Source organism: Orycteropus afer, unplaced genomic scaffold (genome assembly GCF_000298275.1).
Source record: "Orycteropus afer afer isolate SDZICR_OR568_19922 unplaced genomic scaffold, OryAfe1.0 scaffold00323, whole genome shotgun sequence".
Classification (NCBI taxonomy): Eukaryota; Metazoa; Chordata; class Mammalia; order Tubulidentata; family Orycteropodidae; genus Orycteropus; species Orycteropus afer.
In genome coordinates this window covers 2,126,664-2,145,648 of record NW_006921910.1, presented here as the reverse complement: position 1 = coordinate 2,145,648, position 18,985 = coordinate 2,126,664, and the positions used below count along the sequence as shown (strand labels likewise).

At 37.8% G+C, this 18,985-nt stretch overlaps 1 protein-coding gene across 1 annotated transcript in view; it reads left to right on the top strand.

The window, feature by feature from the left end:
- The window catches only part of DCAF1 (DDB1 and CUL4 associated factor 1), a 112,944-nt gene that overhangs the window by 48,442 nt on the left and 45,517 nt on the right, over positions 1–18,985 (top strand). The window contains exons 4-10 of the mRNA XM_007952021.2: positions 2,058–2,171; positions 5,457–5,594; positions 8,845–9,357; positions 10,442–10,543; positions 15,279–15,437; positions 16,723–16,902; positions 18,472–18,681. Of these exons, the coding sequence (XP_007950212.1) occupies positions 2,058–2,171; positions 5,457–5,594; positions 8,845–9,357; positions 10,442–10,543; positions 15,279–15,437; positions 16,723–16,902; positions 18,472–18,681 (1,416 nt within the window). The remainder of the gene's footprint in view (positions 1–2,057; positions 2,172–5,456; positions 5,595–8,844; positions 9,358–10,441; positions 10,544–15,278; positions 15,438–16,722; positions 16,903–18,471; positions 18,682–18,985) is intronic.

Below are 18,985 nucleotides of genomic sequence, written 5' to 3'. Positions count from 1 at the left end.
GATTATCTTCTGTGTCTGTGTTAATTGGTTTCCCTTTTCTTTGTTGAAGAGGGTCTGTGCAATCCTTCTGCCTAGTCCGCCATCTTGCTGGAGCCTCTTCAGAAATTATTATCAGCAGATGCTGTACCTTTGTTGCTTTTTTGTAAATGGTTTGCTTTTTCCTAAGGTGTTGGCAAAGTTGGGACTAGAGTGGGTAGGTTTTTTTATATATCTATATCTATATATACATATATATGTATATAAGGTATTGGTTTAATTGAAATAAAGGGATCATGGGCTTCTGGCCAAAGACCTGCTTGTGACCAGAATGTTCTTTGCTCTGTGCTTTCAGTTAAAATTACCAAGGGCTCCCATGGCATTTTTGTTCATTCTTGGGCAAGAATGTTTTGAGTTGGATAACAGAGGAATCCTCTTGAATTCCTGAATGTGAAAGTATAAGAGTGATGAATATGATAAGATTCTACACTGTCACTGGTGTGTGCATTGGGCAAGTGGAGGGATAGAAAGATGGCTAGGCCTGTTGTGAGGAATAAATTATGAGAATTTCTATGTGTGATTTATATATATAGCACTGAGCAGTTCCTGAATATAATGATTGCTCAATAAATGGTGACTTTTGGTTTGTTTTATTTGTTTTGAAAACAGAATGGCATGGTAGTTGAGAGCATAGACTTTTTTGGGGTCTGTTGTTTTGATTTCAATCCAGCTCGACTGTTTAATTGACAGTTTGACTTTTGGGGAAGTAACTTAAGCCTCCCCATGCCTTGTTTTCTCTAAGCCTTATTTTTCTCACTTATAAAATGAAGAAAATAAGACTTACCCCAAAATATTTTTGTAATTGTTGACTGGAATTAAGCATGAGATGTGCTTGGCATAGAGGCTGGCACATAATGAGGGCTCAGTACAAATAAGCTATCATTATTACATGTCTTTCATTGACTCTCAATTTTGTTTTCTATCATAGATGTCTTTTTTTAGCTTCAGATCACCTCTGGCAGTCTTCTAGACATTCCTACTTGGATAGCCCCCACAGACACCGTGAATTCCATGTCTAAAATGAACTCACCTTTGACCCCCAGATCTGCTCTGTTGTTTCTGGCTGAGTCACGATGTCCTTGTCTAGCCAGCTAGAAGTTACCTTTTACTCCTTTGTGTTCTGTCATTCAGTGTATTGATAGATCTTATAATTCACTCCTCCTTAAACTTCACAAATCACACTACCTCTTTCTTCTTGCTACTAGACCTTACTTTAACCACTACCACTTTCCACCTGGTTATGGCAGTAGTCTTTTAACTGGTTTCTCTTCCTCTTATCTTACCTTCCTCCAATCCAGTCTTCACTTTATGTTCCAGAAGGCTTTATAAAATGCAGAAATTAATCATGGCACCCTCTTGCTTAAAATCTATTGATGATTTCCCATTGTCCTCAGGATTTAAGTTCCTTAGTTTGGCATGTAAACTGATTCTCCTCTGGCCTTTCTTCTCTCCAGCTTCACTTCTTGGCCTTTGCCTCCTTCCTACTCATTAGCTACTCCTTTCTTGTCCTTTACTTCTAGCTTGGAATCCCTTCCTTTCTAAAGCCTTCTCTGATTCTTCTGCAGGAGGTTGTGTGAACATTAGATGAGTATCAAAAGGGAAGTGTTATTAATGTATGTGTATGTGATTTAAAAACATCCATAGTTAGAGGTTTTTTTTTTTTTTTTTTAAATTAACTGTTGCCATCTGGGGCTTATCTTGCTCGGTTGACTGCTTCTGAAAAAGTATGTGCAAGGGTGGGAGTGACTTCTTTTTGATCCCTTATTTGTGTTTTAATTTCAGTGGTTGCTGAGTTGTTTGGGGGTTTTGCTTTAAAACTGTAGAAGAAATTATGTATGATTACCATCATGGCTCAGCAAGATTATAAACATTTTTGCAATAATTAAAAGTTTAATCACTAATTGTAAGGTGAAATCATAACCCTTTAAGAAAGCAGTAGGAATATATTAAGGATTTATTAGACTTCATTAATTTCACTAAGTTGGATTTCAGATCAAAAGTATACCTCTTTCTCTGTACAGTTGGTGAATGCATATGTGATGACAAGTCGAGAGCCCCCTTTAAATACTGCGGCTTGTAGACTCCTATTGGACATTATGCCAGGGCTGGAAACTGCTGTTGTCTTTCAAGAAAAGGTACTTAATAAAAAGAATAGTGATCGCTTTATTTTCTAATTGAATGGAGAACTATTTGTTTGGTTATTCTTTGTTGTCAAATTGTTTTTTCTTGTACCACTCCTCGGAAGGAAGATGGGGCAATCTACTTCCGTAGTGATACTGCCTCGGAAACCCAAGGAGGGGTCCCTATGAGTTGGGTCCGACTTGATGGCACATAACAACAACAACAACATTAGTAATATATATTGTAGAAATTTAAGAAATCCAGACAAGCAGTAAAAAAAAAAAAAAATGTGGAAAATAACTTTTAATGAATAGTTGCTGCTGGGGTGCTGTAGTGTTTTTTAAAAATCTTAGAATCATATTTTTTGAATGGATTTATGATCTCATCTAAACTTTTAGGGATGAGTGATCTTTCCCAATGATGGCAAACTTTCTACTCTAGGGAAACCCTCTCAATTTTTAGTGGTATTTAGTACTCTGCTAATAATTGAAGACCTTTGTGCTATGTTCAGTGCTAGATGCTGAGAATATTTTGTTAGCAACATGAGGGCTTACGTTCATGTATGTATTTGGAGAGAGGTGGACACAAGTAAATTAATAATTTTAAATAATAAGTGCTGTGAAGACAAGAAAATAATAAGTTGATAGTGGCTGTGTGTGTCTATTTCAATTGCCAAAAATAAATTGCTCTGTTTTCAGAAGAAACATAAGTATTTTGTCCCTTAGCTTTAAGATTTTCCAGTGTGAATTGGATATGCTACATAAGTCTTTATTTTTAAAGATAATAAAAATATAATCTTTGGAAATCTTAGTTTATGAGCCAAATGAAAGATCTGGAAATAGATTTTCATTTAACTTTTGCTAAAATTCCTATTAATTTTCTTACAGAATTTAACATGTAAAATATTTTATACAATGTCATTGTAATTGATTTTATACTTTATAGATTAAATGCAGGTTAGATTTTAAAATCTCCATTTAGCTGTCACTGTGGGAGATCAAATAATCTATATCCTTGTCAAAAACATTGTATATGACTGTTAAAAATTGTGATAATAAAAGAAGCATTTATAGCAGTGTATCTGCACACACAAGGTTTGTAGAAGGCTACAGATGACTTCACTGTGCTTTGTGAAAGTTTCCTGGTTGTCTTACAGGAAAACAGTCTCTGATTCTCTCTAGTTTCATCTTTGTATATTTGAAATGAAGTGAATTCCCTTTGGAGGTCAGAAAACTCTAATTGAGGGATATTTTGAATAATCAAACTTTCTGTAAGAGCAGTTTTATTATTCCTTAATGATTTTAAGTCTTTTTTTTTTGAAGCTGACAAGCAGCCTAACTTGTGTTAATGAATTCAGGTGGGAGATAGTGCCTTATTGAAGGGTAATCGTGCATCGGATTGAAGATAAAATTGCCTTGAATCTAATGTTTTAGGACACATATTACAAACTTCATTGACATTGTGATACCTTAGCATTAGATTCCATGATGATCTTTACCCTTCAGATGTATCCTGAGGCAAAATTTTTTTTATTTTTGGTATGAATCAATATTGTTTTCTTTAAAAAAGAATTTAATTACATTTTTTTTTTAATTTTTACTGTTATTTGGTGATTTGGATGGAAGTTTAAAGAGCAGATTCACTTTTCATATAACAGCTCACATGCACTTTGTCTCATGACATTAACTGCAATTTCTCACAATGCAACAGCTCCCCTCATACTTCCTCCCCATAGTTACCTCTTCCCTGTGTCCTTCCCTCCCATGCGCTCCTGCCCCCAAACTGTCTCCTTGTGCATACACGACTCTTCTATTGTCCCATGATTGATCTTTCCAAGGAGTGTATCTACCTACTGCAAATGTTTACCTCATAAGAGGTTCCTGACGCATTATCTCTACGGAAGTAGATTGCCCAGTCTTCCTTCTGAGGAGTGGCTGGTGGGTTTGAACTGCCAGCCTTCTGGTTAGTGGTCAAATGCCTTAGGCAGTATGCCACCAGAGAGGCATTGAAAACCCCAGGTAGCAAAGTTCTACTCTGACACATGTGGGAGTTGCCATGAATTAAAATTGATTTGATGACAGTGAGTTAGGTTTTTTAGCCCTCTGCCAATCATATAGATTGTTAGGAGGATTAAATAAATTATATTTGTAAAGCCTCTTTTATGTTAAGTGCTGTATAAGTGTGACAACTACATACAAAAAAAAACCAAAAACACCAAACTCAGTGCTATCAAGTTGACTCTGACTCATAGTGACTCCCTTTGGATTTCTGAAGTGGTAAATCTTTATGGAAGTAGATTGCCCAGTCTTCCTTCTGTGGAGTGAATGGCTGGTGGGTTGGAACCGCCAGCCTTCTGCTTAGCAGTCAATTTTGCCTTAGGCACTATGCCACCATGCAACAATTTAAAAAAAAAAGTAGAAAAATATATATAGCATCACACATTTTAACAATTAAAAAACCAGAAGACTTAACAATTGTTTAACAAGAAAATTGTTACAATTCAGGAGTATAGGTAGGTACCCTTTGGGAAGGGAGGAGGCAGGTGGTGGTGGTGGGGGGCACGTGGGAGGTTTCTGTTTTTTAAATTGGGTGATGGAGCATAGGTGATTTTTATTTAAATGATGCCTACATGTTTGTATATATTATATTTCATAATAACAATGAAAAATAAATTTGAGATATATTGTGGAGTTAAGTTAAATACTTCTTTATGGAGGACTTCTCAGAGCATTAGTGTTAACTATGCATTGTGACCTTCCAAGAGGGATATGGAATTTTTAGTGCTTCTCAGTCGGCCGTGGGACCTTTTGGATCTTAACATCTAAAACAAAACAAAACAAAACAAAAAACTCCAACCCCACTGCCATTGAGTTAACTCTGACTCATGGTGATCCTTTAGGACAGAGTAGAACTGTCCCATAGCATTTCCAAGGCTGTAAATCTTTATGGAAACAAACTGCCTCACCTTTCCTCCACGAAGAGGCTGGTGGATTTGAGCCACTGACCTTTTGGTTAGCAGCCAAATGCAGCCAAATGCCTCACCAGAGCTGCTTTTAACACTTAAAGTAGAATATATTATGGTGTCTGCTGTTCTTTAACTTTAAATAGGATTCTATTGCACATTCACAGACATTCTGTTTAATTAAACTATCCACTATTGGACATTTAGTTTGATTGCATTTTTTATTATTATTAACAGTGGCGAGATATTTTACCAAAATTTTATTTTAGAAGACTTAATCTTTAATTATGGAAAAGCAGTTTTTTCTGAATGTACTATTTAATGTCCTTTATTACAGGAAGGAATTGTTGAAAATCTTTTCAAATGGGCTCGAGAGGCTGATCAGCCATTGAGGACGTATTCTACTGGACTATTAGGGGGTGCTATGGAAAATCAAGACATTGCTGCCAATTACAGAGATGAAAATTCACAGCTGGTAAGGATCATATTAGAATGACATTTTGAATAGGCTTGGAGAGTATTCACAGGTTCTTTCTTTTTACCTGACTGTGCCTGAATCAGGGTGGGATCCTATTTGTTACTTTGTACTGGAATGTAGCTATAATTGTAACATTTTGAGATTATTTTTCTTAAGAGCTTTTTTTTCACTTTTTAAAAAATTTAAAAATAACTATTTTTCATCTTGCCAAAAATCATGATATTTTATGTCAGATAAAGAATAGTACTGTTTTCAGTGTTCCGTTCCCTCCTTTTCCCCCATCATTTGTATTATGAAAATTTTGAAACATACAGCAAAGTTGAAAGAATTTTACAGTGAACATCTCTGTGTTTATCACCTAAATTGATCAGGAACATTTTAGTATCCTTATTTTATTATTTTTCATTATAAAAGGAGCTCTGGTAGCATAGTGGCTAAAGCACTTGACTGCTAACTAGAAGGCTGGCGGTTCAAACCCACCAGCCACTCCTCGGAAGGAAGGTTGGGCAATCCTACTTCCGTAGTGATACTGCCTCGGAAACCCAAGGAGGGGTCGCTATGAGTCGGGGCCGACTCGACGGCACATAACAACAACAACAACAACAACAAAATATTTCAAACAAAAACAAAGACTAGTACAATGAATCCCCATGTGCCTGTAACCTAGCTTCAAAAATTATCAACTAATGGTTGATCTTCTTTCTTTCTTTTTAAACCCCTTCACTCATATCAAGCCTGTCTCTTAATTATCCATTATTTTCCCTCCTTTCCCCTCCCCATCACTGGTAACCAACAAAGAAAATATCCTTCCCTTGACTTTTTATAATAATGGACTCATACAGTGTTTGTCCTTCTGTGATTGACTTATTTCACTCAGCATAATGTCCTCCAAGTTAATCTACATTATAAGGTGATTTGTTGATTCTTCTTTGTTCTGTAATGTTGCATAGTATTCCATTGTGTATATGTACCATAGTTTGGTTATCCAGTCATCTGCTGACGACACTTAGGTTGTTTCCATCTTTCTGTTATTGTAAATTGTGCTGCGATGTAAATGGGTGTGCATATATCTGTTTGTGCCTCAGGTCTCACCTATATATATTCCTAGTAATGGGATTGCTGAATCAAATGGTATTTCTGTTTCCAACTTTTTAAGGAAGCGCCATACCATTTTACACAGTGGGTGTACCATTTAATAGTCATACTGGCAGTGTATGAGAATTCCAATCTCTACACACCCTTGCCGGCATTTGTTGTTTTCTGTCCTGTTGAACTATGCTGTCATTGCTGGAGTGAGATGATAGTGTGTTGTTTTGGTTTGCATCTCTCTAATGGCTAATGATCACGAACATTTCTTCATGTGTTTGTTGGCTGCCTGAATATTTTCTTTGGTGAAATGTCTGTTCATGTCTTCTGCCCAGTTTTTAATCGGATTGTTTGTCTTTTTGATGTTGAGGTGTTGGAGTTTCCTATAAATTTTAGAAATAAGTCCCTTGTCAGATAAGTCATTGCCAAATAATTCTTCTCAATCTGTAGGCTCTCTTTTTACTCTTTGGAGAAGTCTTTTGATGCATGGAGCAATTTAATTTTTAGAAGATCCTAGTCATCTTGTTTCTTGTCTGCTGTTTGTGTGTTTTGGGTTATGCTTGATAGTCTATGTATACCATAAATTGGGGCCCCTAAGTTTGCCCCTGTTTTATCTTTGATGAACTTTGTAGTTTTGGATTTTGTGTTTAAATCTGTGATCCATCTTGAGTTAGTTTTTGTGTATGGTGTGAGGTATGGATCTTGTTTCATTTTTCTGCAAATGGATAAATAGTTTTGCCAGCACTGTTTGTTGAAGAGACTATCTCTTCCCCAATGAATGGGTTTTGGCTTTTTGTCAAAGGTGACCTGTCCATAGGTAGATAGATCTATTCCTGGACTCTCAGTTCTGTTCCACGGGTCTGTGTGTCTGTCATTGTACCAGTACCAGGCTGTTTTGACTACTGTGGCTGTAGAGTAGGTTTTAAGATCCAGTAGTGTGAGACCTCTTGCTTTGCTTTTATTCTGTAGTAGTGCTTTGCCCATCCATGCTATCTTTGCTTTCCATATAAAAATAATGATTGATTTTTCCATGTCCTTAAGGAATGTTGATGGGATTTCTATTGGGATTTGATTGAGTCTAGATTGATTTGGGTAGTATTGACATTTTCACAATCTTCAGTCTTCCTATCTACGAGCATGGGCTATCCTTCCTTTTATGTAGGTCTCTTATAGTTTCTTGTAATAGTGTTTTGTAGTTTTCTTTGTAGAAGTCTTTAGTGTCCCTGGTAAGATTTATTCCTAAGTATTTTATCATCTTAAGGAGCTCTGGTGATTTAGTGGATAAGGCATTTGGCTGCTAACCAGTAGGTCAGCAGTTCGAACCCACCAGCCACTCCATGGAAGATTGGGCAGTTTACTTCTATAAAGATTTACAGTCTCAGAAACCCAATGTGAGGTCGTTGTGAGTTGGAATCAACTCCATGGCAGTGAATTTTTTTTTTTTTTTGTTTATTTTACGATCCTGGTAGCTACCGTAAATGGTATTGTTTTCCTTATTTCCTTTACAGAGATCTTTTTGTTGGTATAGAGGAATCCAGCTGGTTTCTGTAGTATCCTAATTTTATTACATATCCATCCATCTTTCTTTGTGTCTGGCCATTAGTCCATCTTTTTTTTAAATTTTTCATAAAGTTCAAAGTAAATTACAGACATTATCTCTCTGTGTTCTTAAAACTAATCACAATGCCATCTTTTAGGGTTGGCTTAAAAGTAAGTACTTTTAAATGGTGTCCTTGAAAAATAGACAGTTTCATACAAGATAGATGATAGTATTTAACAAAATACACTTTCAACAAATACAAATTTGAGAAATGTTCACATTTGGTTTTTTAAAAGATACTTTTAAAAATCATGACTGTATCTAGTGTTTGCCTTTTCAGGTGTGATGGTCTAGCCCAGCTTAATCTAAACAGATTAATTGTTAATGATGTTTATTTGTGCAAATCTTCTGCTTTGGACTCTGGAAAATTTTATGGAGAATGGGACTTTTAGCCTTGCGTGTTTCATCAGGCTGCGGGAATCAACTCAATATCTTTATCACATTATTATTGGTCATTGGGCTAAGTAAATGAGTACTTGTGGAAATACAGATTATTTATGAAGAATCATTTAATTAAGATGCAGAAAAGATACCTTCTTTTACTTCAATATCTGTTGACAGGTGGCAATAGTGCTTCGAAGGCTGAGGGAGCTACAGCTTCAGGAAGTGGCTTTGCGGCAAGAAAACAAACGTCCCAGCCCACGAAAGCTCTCCTCTGAACCCCTTTTGCCTCTGGACGAGGAAGCTGTGGATATGGACTATGGAGACATGGCAGTAGATGTAGTGGATGGTGAACAAGAGGAAGCCTCTGGAGACATGGAGATCTCTTTTCATCTTGATTCAGGCCACAAGACCAGTAGCAGAGTGAACTCAGCAACCAAACCTGAGGAAGCAGGGCTGAGGAAGAATAAGTCAGCAAAACAGGGAGATAGAGAAAACTTTAGGAAAGCCAAGCAGAAGCTGGGTTTCTCATCTTCTGATCCAGATCGCATGTTTATTGAGTTGTCTAATAGTAGCTGGTCAGAAATGTCTCCCTGGGTGATTGGTACCAATTATACCCTTTACCCTATGACGCCTGCTATTGAGCAGCGACTCATTCTTCAGTATTTGACACCTCTAGGAGAATATCAGGAGGTAAGCTTATTGAGAGAAATACTGTTCACACTTTGGGACTATTGTGTCTATTTCTGGGGTACTTTATATAGTAGCTCTGGTGGCGTAGGCCTAAGGTAGTTGATTGCTAACCAGAAGGTTGGTGGTTCAAACCCACCAGCCACTCTGTGGAAGGAAGTCTGGGCAATCTATTTCCGTAACAATTTACCACCTAGGAAACCCAAAGGGGGTCGCTGAGTTGGAATTGACTTGATGGCATTGAGTTTGGTTTTTGTTTTTTTATATAGGAGCATTTTATATACTTAACATGTTCTTACTTCAGAACAGAAGTATTTGCTTCAAACTGGTATAGTCTTTTTTTTTTTTTTTGGTTATGCTTTATTTTAGTTTTTTGATTATTTTTTATTGTGATGATTTGGGTGAAAGTTTATAGAGCAAATTGGTTTTCTATTCAATAATTCATATATATTTTGTTTTGTGACATTCATTATAATCCTCACAGTGTTATAGCACTCTTCCCACTTCCTCCCTGTTTTTACCATTTCCCTTCATTCCTCTTTTCCTGCCTTCTGATTTTATCCCTGGGCAAATGTGGCCTTTTTAATCTTGTATGGTTGATTGTTTTAATGAGTGCGTACCTCCCAGGTGCTATTGCTTACCTTATAGGCCTGTCTGTTGTTTGGCTGAAAGTTGAGCCAACCTCATGGGGGTGAGTTCAGTTGTAGGTCTGAAAGTTGTCTTAAAAGGCCACAATCCTAGGGGTTCTAACAATCTCTATTAGACTGGTAAGTCTGGTCTTTTTTATGATTTTGGGTTTTGTTCCACATTATTCTCCCACTCCATCTGAGACCTCCTATTGTGATCCCTTTCAGAGTGGTCAGTGTTGGTAACCGGATACCATCTAGTTATTCTGGACAACTGGTATAGCCTTATATAGGTGTCTTTTGATAAAGCCTATTTGATCAAAGTGTGCTCATATGTTTATCTTCATAAGGGATGGGGAGAAGAGGTACCTGCTTTCTTTAATTTTATATTCTCATAGAATAGAATTGGGAATGTGAAAATAAAGCCAAACTTTAAGACTCTTTTATGGTGTTCATTTCAGTTGCTTCCCATATTCATGCAACTTGGATCACGAGAGTTGATGATGTTCTATATTGACCTGAAACAGACTAATGATGTCCTTCTTACGTTTGAGGCACTCAAGGTAAACTTCTTATAAATACTGGGTCACTGAGAATTTTAATTATTTTGTTTGTTTGGTGTAACATCTGTAGGTTTTACTGCTCAGGGCATTTCTGTTGCCAGATGAGTCTGAATAGTAACAAACAAAAAATTCTTACATAGAAGAGATGTACCAAATACCAAATACCGCATACCTCCACAGAAGTTTAGGGGTCAATCCTAGAGGGCTGAATGTTGAGGTAGAAAATTGACCTAGACCTGGGCTTGGTCTAGGCTGGGCTCCAAAAAGTTGGAGATGGGAGTTCCCTGAGAGGTGCTTCAGAAAGGCAGGTGAAAAATCAGCTTTGAGAACCCTAGGGAGCACACTTTACTCTGATACACATGGGGTCACCATGAATTGGAATCAACTCAACAGCAACTGTTCCATTTTTTCAGTGTTACACTGCATTTTAAATATTTCCTGTGTCAGGCAACAACACTTTTTATAAACTCTTAACTATATACATACTGTATGACATTAGATGATCTGGGGCAAACAAAATGTACCAGAAAATAAGTGAAAAAAAAAATAGTAGGCAGACTGAAACTCAGTAGAGATAAATGATTTCCTAGGTTGCAAAGATTCTAACCATGGGAGGATAGGTAAGTCTAGTCGACATGTGTATCCATGGTAATTAAGGTAGTCTGAATGGAGAGAGAGAAGTTGGATGAATAACACTATGGCTAGCATACCTTACCAGTGACTGTTGGAAAAAAGTGTCATTCTGAAAATGTATGATATGAACAACATTGTAACCAAATGTATCCTGGAACCAAAAAGAAATGTTACATTCATAATCTCTTTTAAAATATAATCTTTATTCAGAGGGACAGATGATTTTAAAATAATTACTAGCCAGAATTTTTATTGTATGTCTCACTTGCAGTATGGGAATGTTTACATGCTACTGCATATTAATTCTATACAAATTAGATGTTCCATAATTTGCTTATTTTTCTTTTGTGGTATATGTTTATTGTTTCAATTTTTGTTACAAAGAACATTGCACAGAACATGTTTGCATATAACTTTGGGTTAAGTTTTCTTAATCTCTACTGTTCGGAAGAGAGACTGACATATGGGAGGCAATCAACAAGTAAGTAATTTGAAAAATGAAAGAATTCCCTTAATAATTGTGGATTGAACTATGGAAATAAGACTTTTCATGAAAAACTGAAGTAACGGAGGTTTCACTGTTGGGTCAAAGTTTAGTTTTAAAATGAAATTTCAATTGAAAAAAACAACAACAAAAACACACGGCAGCCAAACTTTCAGTGATATCCTGAGCTTGCAGAAGTCAGAGAAGAATGAATGAATATATAATAAGCAAAAATTAATAAAGATTAAGAATAGAACACAAAATATAAGTTATTTTGTGATAAGCAGGATTGTGAATGTTATCTTCTTTTGAGCTTCCCAGATTGTTACAATATTGTTCATGTCCTACATTTTCTTAAAAAGCAATTTTAATGATCCCATCTCAGAATGGTACTTTTTTCAGTAGTCACCTGTTGATTCCAAAAAAACCAAACTCACTGCCATTGAGTTGATTCTGACTCATAGTGACCCCCTATGAGGGGGGATTTAACCCACCTGCCTCTCCACAGAAACACGTGGGAGTCTGCTTCCGTAAAGATTTACACCCTTGGAAACCGTGTTGGGCCAGTTCTGTTTTGTCCTATGAGGTTGCTGTGAGTTTGACTCAATGGCAGTGGGTTTGGTGATTTGGTCATTATTCAGCTTTTTCCATGCAAAGACCTATAAGGGATTAAAGAAAATGAAGGATGAATAGAAGAAGAAAAAAAATTACAAAAGAGATTCTTATAGGGAAAGAATCTTGGGTTTCTGAGGTGGTAAATCTTTATAGAAGTAGATTAGATTGCCCGGTGTTCCTTCCGTGGAGTGGCTGGTAGATTTGAACTGCCAGCCTACTGGTTAGCAGTCAGATGCCTTAGGCACTACACCACCAGAGTAGTCACAGTGTTATTCAACCAACTTTACTCTCTTCACTTTGATTATTTATTATTAATCAGGGAAAAGTGTGGATCTTGTGGGCTAGATTTACCTGTTTTTCCATATTTTGCTCCTTTGTAACCTACAAAATCCTGTACTGAATTTGTGTCTGCCTGTTATTTCTTTACTCATTTCCTGTTTTTTATTTTCTTATTGCCAAACTGCTTGTTTTCTACCACCTGCCAATCAGGCTTTTGCCTTCACCCTTTTGTGATCATTTTTTGAGCACTTTCTATGAGCCAGGTATAGTGCTTAGGCACTAGAGATACAAAGAGGCCAGTAAATAAACACAGCTCTATCCAACAGGTTACTGTTGACAAATAAATCAAGTCTTTGCCCTTTACGGTTTAGTTAAGACGAGAAGTAAACTTCTGATTTCAGTGTTACAGCTATTGTGAAAGAAGCGGTGGGAGGCTGCTAGGAGGGAGGGAGTGGTTTTATTCTCCTGAGATAGAGTAGATTCCAGAAAATATTTCAAAGGAGAGATGATGTTCTCTGGACTTTGAAAGTCAGAATTTCAACGTTGATATTTTAGCGCATCACTGTCTAATAAAACTTTCTGTGATGATGGAAATGTTCTATATTTGTGCTGTCCAGTACAGTAGCTGCTAAGCCATATTTAGTTGTTGAGCACTTAAAATGTGGTTAGAACCACTGAGGAACTGAGTTTTTAAATTAATTTTAATTTAATTAGCCTGTGATGACTGCATTGGACAGCACAGTTACAGAATATATTTAAATAAAATACAAATGAGAAAACTTACATTTCAGCTCCAAGAAATTTCAAATTTGGAGGATGTCAGACAATCATTGGAAGAATGCGTGTCCCTTAGTGTAGGATGCGCTCGTTCTCTCTCTCAGTGTGTGTGTGTGTGTGTGTGAGTAAACTCATAGTTAGGTCATATTTTAAATTGTATAATGAAGGTGGGAGGTCAAAGTTGTTTGCAGTGGCCAAAAAGTACTGGTTTTGGATGCAGTATCTGGTCCTGAGAAGAAGCAGTGGGAGAAGGGATTGGGGCTATTGCTATTTTTGTAGGTTTTTATGTCCGGAATTAAAATGGGTTTCATTAATCAAAGAAGTCCTTGTGGTACAGTGGTTAAGTGCTCAACTGCTTACTGGAAGGTTGGTGGTTTAATCCACCTGCTTCTCCACAGGAGAAACACGTGGAAGTCTGCTTCCATAAAGATTTACAGCCTCGGAAACCATGTGGGGCAGTTCCGTGTTTTCCTATGGGGTTGCTATGAGTTTGACTCGATGGCAGTGGATTTGGTGATTTGGTCATTAGCCTTTTCCATGCAAAGACCTATAAGGGATTAAAGAAAATGAAAGGGTGAACAGAAGAAGAAAAAAAATTACAAAAGAGATTCTTCTTATAGGGAAATAAAGAAAGATGTGTACCATTGAAGTTGGTAGAAACAAAATGGGTTAAAATAGTAAATTCAGGAGAAAGTAGACCTTATTGAGATTCAGAATAAGGAGAGAAAACATGCAGAATCTTTGCACATAGGAGTAAGGTGAGCTGGAGTGCAGAGAGTGTTGAGCCAAATAGAATTAAGTTTCTCAGTAAAGGTTGAGCCTTTTCTTCTCCATTTACCCACCTATCCTCCCAGCAGTGGAGCTGCCACTTTGTGGCAATGACATAAAGAGAAAAACGACATGCAGTATATGGGGAACCACACATGGTTGAGCTGCTGATTTTTCTTTAATTTTTATTAATTGTGATTGGGTTTGAGCTGCTGCTTGTGGGAAGGATGGCGTGGGAGTGTGGTAGAAGCCTGTATAACAGACAATGTGTAATGAGGAAAGAGATTTGAATTAGAATTTTTATCAGGATTAACCTGAGTCTGAGTGTTGAGAGAACTTCTGAAGAGGGCATATCTGCCTATCGCTTTAGCCATTGACCTTGAGTGAGGTCTGTGTTGGTGTCAAATCCTGTAGTTGCTAATCTGTTTTGTCTCATCTGTGCTTCATGGCTGAGTCACCACTAGGAATATACCTTGGTATGGGAAACAGTAGGGGAGCTCTGGCTTTCCTGTGCCCTGTCCACATTGGCCTGGGGGTAGCATCCTTCAGCAGCCTGTGGCTTGCACTCTGCTCCTTGCCTTTACATCACCCAGGAGGTCAGGTCCACCCAGAGAGGGTAGGGGGAGTTGAACAAGATGTTAACAAAACTCAAAGATCAAAAAACTTGTAAAGATCTATTACAAGATCTATCTGTAATACATTCTGATTAGTTTTGAAGAATTTTGATAATTTGCTGAATATTGTTTTTTTGGGATATATTGAAGATCAATTTAAAATAAGGCAAACTTGAAGACTTCATTAGTTGATGAGTCAGTGACTGAGCCAAAGCTAGAACATAGAAATGATTATGTTAAGAGGATTAAAATGGGAAGGTTAATAAAAATCCCTTTAGGGAAACTAGGTAATAATAAAATACTTGTTGGCTTATATCATTCCTTACAGCAACATATTTTAATTTTCCTCACCTTCCTAAAAGGCTTTTGGGGGCGGTGAGAGGGAAAAGAGGAATGTTACAGAGTCTGGGTATTTTGTATTTTTTCTCCTTTAGTAATAATGATTTTGTTCTCGGGTGAGGGGGTAACTGTCTACTTCAGAACAGCAGCTTAGTTTAGTATTTTATGCAGTGGTTTTGTGATTGTTCTAAATTACTCCATGCTAACTTGTGTTTTCTTTGTTTAGCATCTTGCATCTCTCTTGCTCCATAACAAGTTTGCCACAGAATTTGTTGCTCATGGTGGAGTACAGAAGTTACTGGAAATTCCTCGCCCTTCCATGGCTGCAACTGGTGTATCTATGTGCTTGTATTACCTGTCCTACAACCAGGATGCTATGGAAAGAGTAAGTGTAGTCCATCCAGGATTATGGGTGTGGGATTGGGTGGGGGTAGTCCCTTTAAAAGAGTATATTCACTATATTCACAGAATCACTGTTGGATCAGGAAAAAAAGCGAGTAGTCGAAGGAGTAAATTTTAATGAAAGAGCAAGGAGCACAAAGCCTGGTCTTCACAAAACATTCTAAAAATGTGAAATTGTTTTGAAAAGGAAAAATGTGGGATGAGTTGGGTCTAGGAGCTTTATTTAGTTCTTGCTATCTTTTTTGCATTCAAATTAATCCTTCAGGTACTTTTCACATGTTCTTCCATAGACTTATGTTTTACATTTTTGAGTTAATCTGTTGTAAAACTAACAATAGGTGCTTCATGTATGTTAACAAACAGTTAGTGGTAGAGATAGTAAAATCATCCCGCTATTGTCACAGTTGCACAGGCTGACCCATTTGCTGCTTCTGTTCTAGATGAGTTAAGACACTTTACATTTAGTGATTGAAAAAAAGTGTTAAGTGGGTTGTCCATCTGAACATTATGGACCCTTGGGGATCCCTAGGGATGCTCTTGTCATTTCTATGGCTGGACTGTTTTTCTAATGTTGTCTGTGTGGCATAGTTTTTCTAATAGTGTGAAGATGGTAAGTGCTTCTTGAACTGTGTATTTATTCACCTTCGCTTATTTGCCAATAAGACTGATAGTAATTTTTAAATTAAATTTTTTTTTTTTTACTACCTAAGTTCAGTGTTATGCCGAGGTAGGTAATATAAGAATATTAAACTTATCTCTGTGTGTGTGTATACGAAGTCAGTTATGGCTAAAATACAGAAAAATGTACTGAGCTGACTTGGAGAATGCTTTGCAACATATTGTCTGACCCATAATGTATATCAAAGAGTATGTAAATGAATCAGTGAGCGAGTGGATACTGAACTTGTAGACTTTAGTATAAGAAGACTCAGCCATTTTTATCACCCTTACCTCTCTGAGGCTCTTTCTCATCTGTTAAATGGGAATCCTTTGGCACAGAGCCATTATGAGTATTAAATCGTATAAATAGTTGCAGAAATTGGCACTCAATAAGTATAGGTTGAATTTAAATAATTATCTGAAATTTGATTGCTTTCAGATTTGGAATGGTTCTAAACTTTCATTTGTAGCTTAAACTTATTAGAGTGGCTTGATCAGAATGATTGTTATATTTTGCAAAGATATCTGTCTACACTGGTGAATTTTTCATCTCTCTGTCAGAGGTTCTTTTGCCCAACATTTTAAACATTCTTTCTCACTTTTTGCAGGTTTGCATGCATCCCCACAATGTTCTGTCTGATGTGGTGAACTATACCCTGTGGTTAATGGAGTGTTCTCATGCCTCAGGGTGCTGCCATGCTACCATGTTTTTCTCAATTTGTTTCTCCTTTCGGGCCGTCTTGGAGCTCTTTGACCGCTATGATGGTCTTCGTCGTCTGGTGAACTTGGTGAGCTTCTTTTAGTGGCTTCTCCTTGTGAGGGGTAGGATCTTGCCTATGTTGGTTTAAAAAATGACATGGGGGAGGTGTCTGACCTCCTCTAACTTCACAAGGGGAAGGAGGATCATTACCAGCCCAAGGCTGATTCCTGTGAGGTAGAGGTCAGACATGCCTCCACTTTCTAAGCATTTTACCAATTCTGGCACCAGCTATGCCTCCCAAAGCACTTTCTACTTATCTGCTGGGTTTGATAATTTGTTGTAATGGCACACACAGAACTCACAGACAGTACTTACAATTATGAGGTTTATTAGGGAAGTAACATTACAATTCAGAATCAGAAATGACTCAGGATATACTTCTTTGATCAGGACAGCGTCTTTTCAGTAGTGCCCACAGGCATACCTCTCTCTGACCCTTGGCCTCGGGGCCCTGTGGTTCCTTGACCTCTGCTCTGTTCAGGCAAGTGTTATAAAACTGTTTTAGCTCTGCTGCTAAGTGCCCAGAGGTACCCCACACTTCTAGTAAGCCTTGGCCGAAAGGTACTCAGTTCTAGCTCCGTGGATTGGCAAACTTAGCTCTACCAAGAGCCTGGAGGTACTCTACTCTTCCAGCAGGCTCCTACCCAAAGGTGCCCAGCTTTCTTGGTCTAGAAGCCCAGCATGCCATGTCGCTGGTCTCCTGGTTCTGCTGTCTCTCTTGCTGCTGCTTTTCTGCCAACACTTCTCACCTAATCTTGCCTCTTTCTGGTGTTACAGCTCCCTATGTCTCCTAGGTTGAGGAGCCCAGCTCAGGGACCCAGGGTCCAAAGGATGTGCTCCACTCCAGTCTCTTCTTCTTAGTGGTAATTAGGTCTCCCTTTTCCTGGTCTGGGATGGCTCATTTTAGCCTCGTGGGATGGCGAAACTGACCAATCCCCACGCAAAGGTTCCAAACAGCTTATATGCATAGTCCCACCCCTACAAGGGTGCATGCACCTTATTTGACATTATTAGCAAGCTATCTAATCTCCTTGGTAGGCCACAAACACCTCACATTTGCTTAGTCTAACCAATCATTTGATTGGATTTACAAAGACTATGGCTGGAAGGGCTATGTTAAGTAATTAACTGCACTGCAGTTGGGTGCCCTTTCACAGTATACCACAGAAGAGAGAAAGCTGTGCCTGGAGGAGTTTTCATGAACACTCTTTGTGGATGAAGTCTTTTTCCCCCCTTCATTCACAAGTTTCTCTTCCTTTAAGTGGTTAGCAAATTGTGCCATGGAAGACTTCTCTTGGATGTTTTGATCTTAGGGGGAGTTGCTGTTGAGAATCTAAATTATTTCCCAAAGCAGTTTTATGGTTGTGTATCTTCCAGCATAGATTGAAAGTTATGTAATTTTTCAGTATAGGTTTAATATTTTGCATTCATATGTCTGCTGGTAGTATGTTGCATAGGTATACTTTGGTATTTATCAGTCTTGTTCAGCATAAAATTTTACCAAAATCTTTTTCCCTTTTCTTTTCTCCTTTTACTTTTTTCTTCCTGCTTGTTCTTTTTCCCCTTTGCCCTATTCTTTGTGCCTCTTTCTTAATAGATCAGTACTTTGGAGATTTTAAATTTGGAGGATCAGGGTGCACTTCTGAGTGATGATGAAATATTTGCTAGCCGCCAGACTGGGAAACACACTTGCATGGCTTTGCGCAAGTACTTTGAGGCTCATCTGGCCATTAAATTGGAGCAAGTGAAGCAGTCACTTCAAAGGACTGAGGGTGGTATTCTCGTTCATCCTCAACCCCCATACAAGGTGAGTGGAAGGTGTTTTAAAGGGGAAAGTTCTGATAACACACTCTGTAGCATCTCAGGCCCGAACTCATGTTCAGGATATACATTGTCATATAAAAGACCAGCCATTTCCTGGTCTGATAGAGACTGCTGGAACCCCTGAAACTATGGCCCTTAGACACCCTTCAGGTCTGGAACTAAAGTCACCTCCATGGGTCAGCCAAACAATAGACAGGCCTGAACGTAATACCAGGGAGGAACACATTATTTAGAATAATCAAGATTAAAGGTTCTGGCAAGATGGCGGACTAGGCAGAAAGACTGCA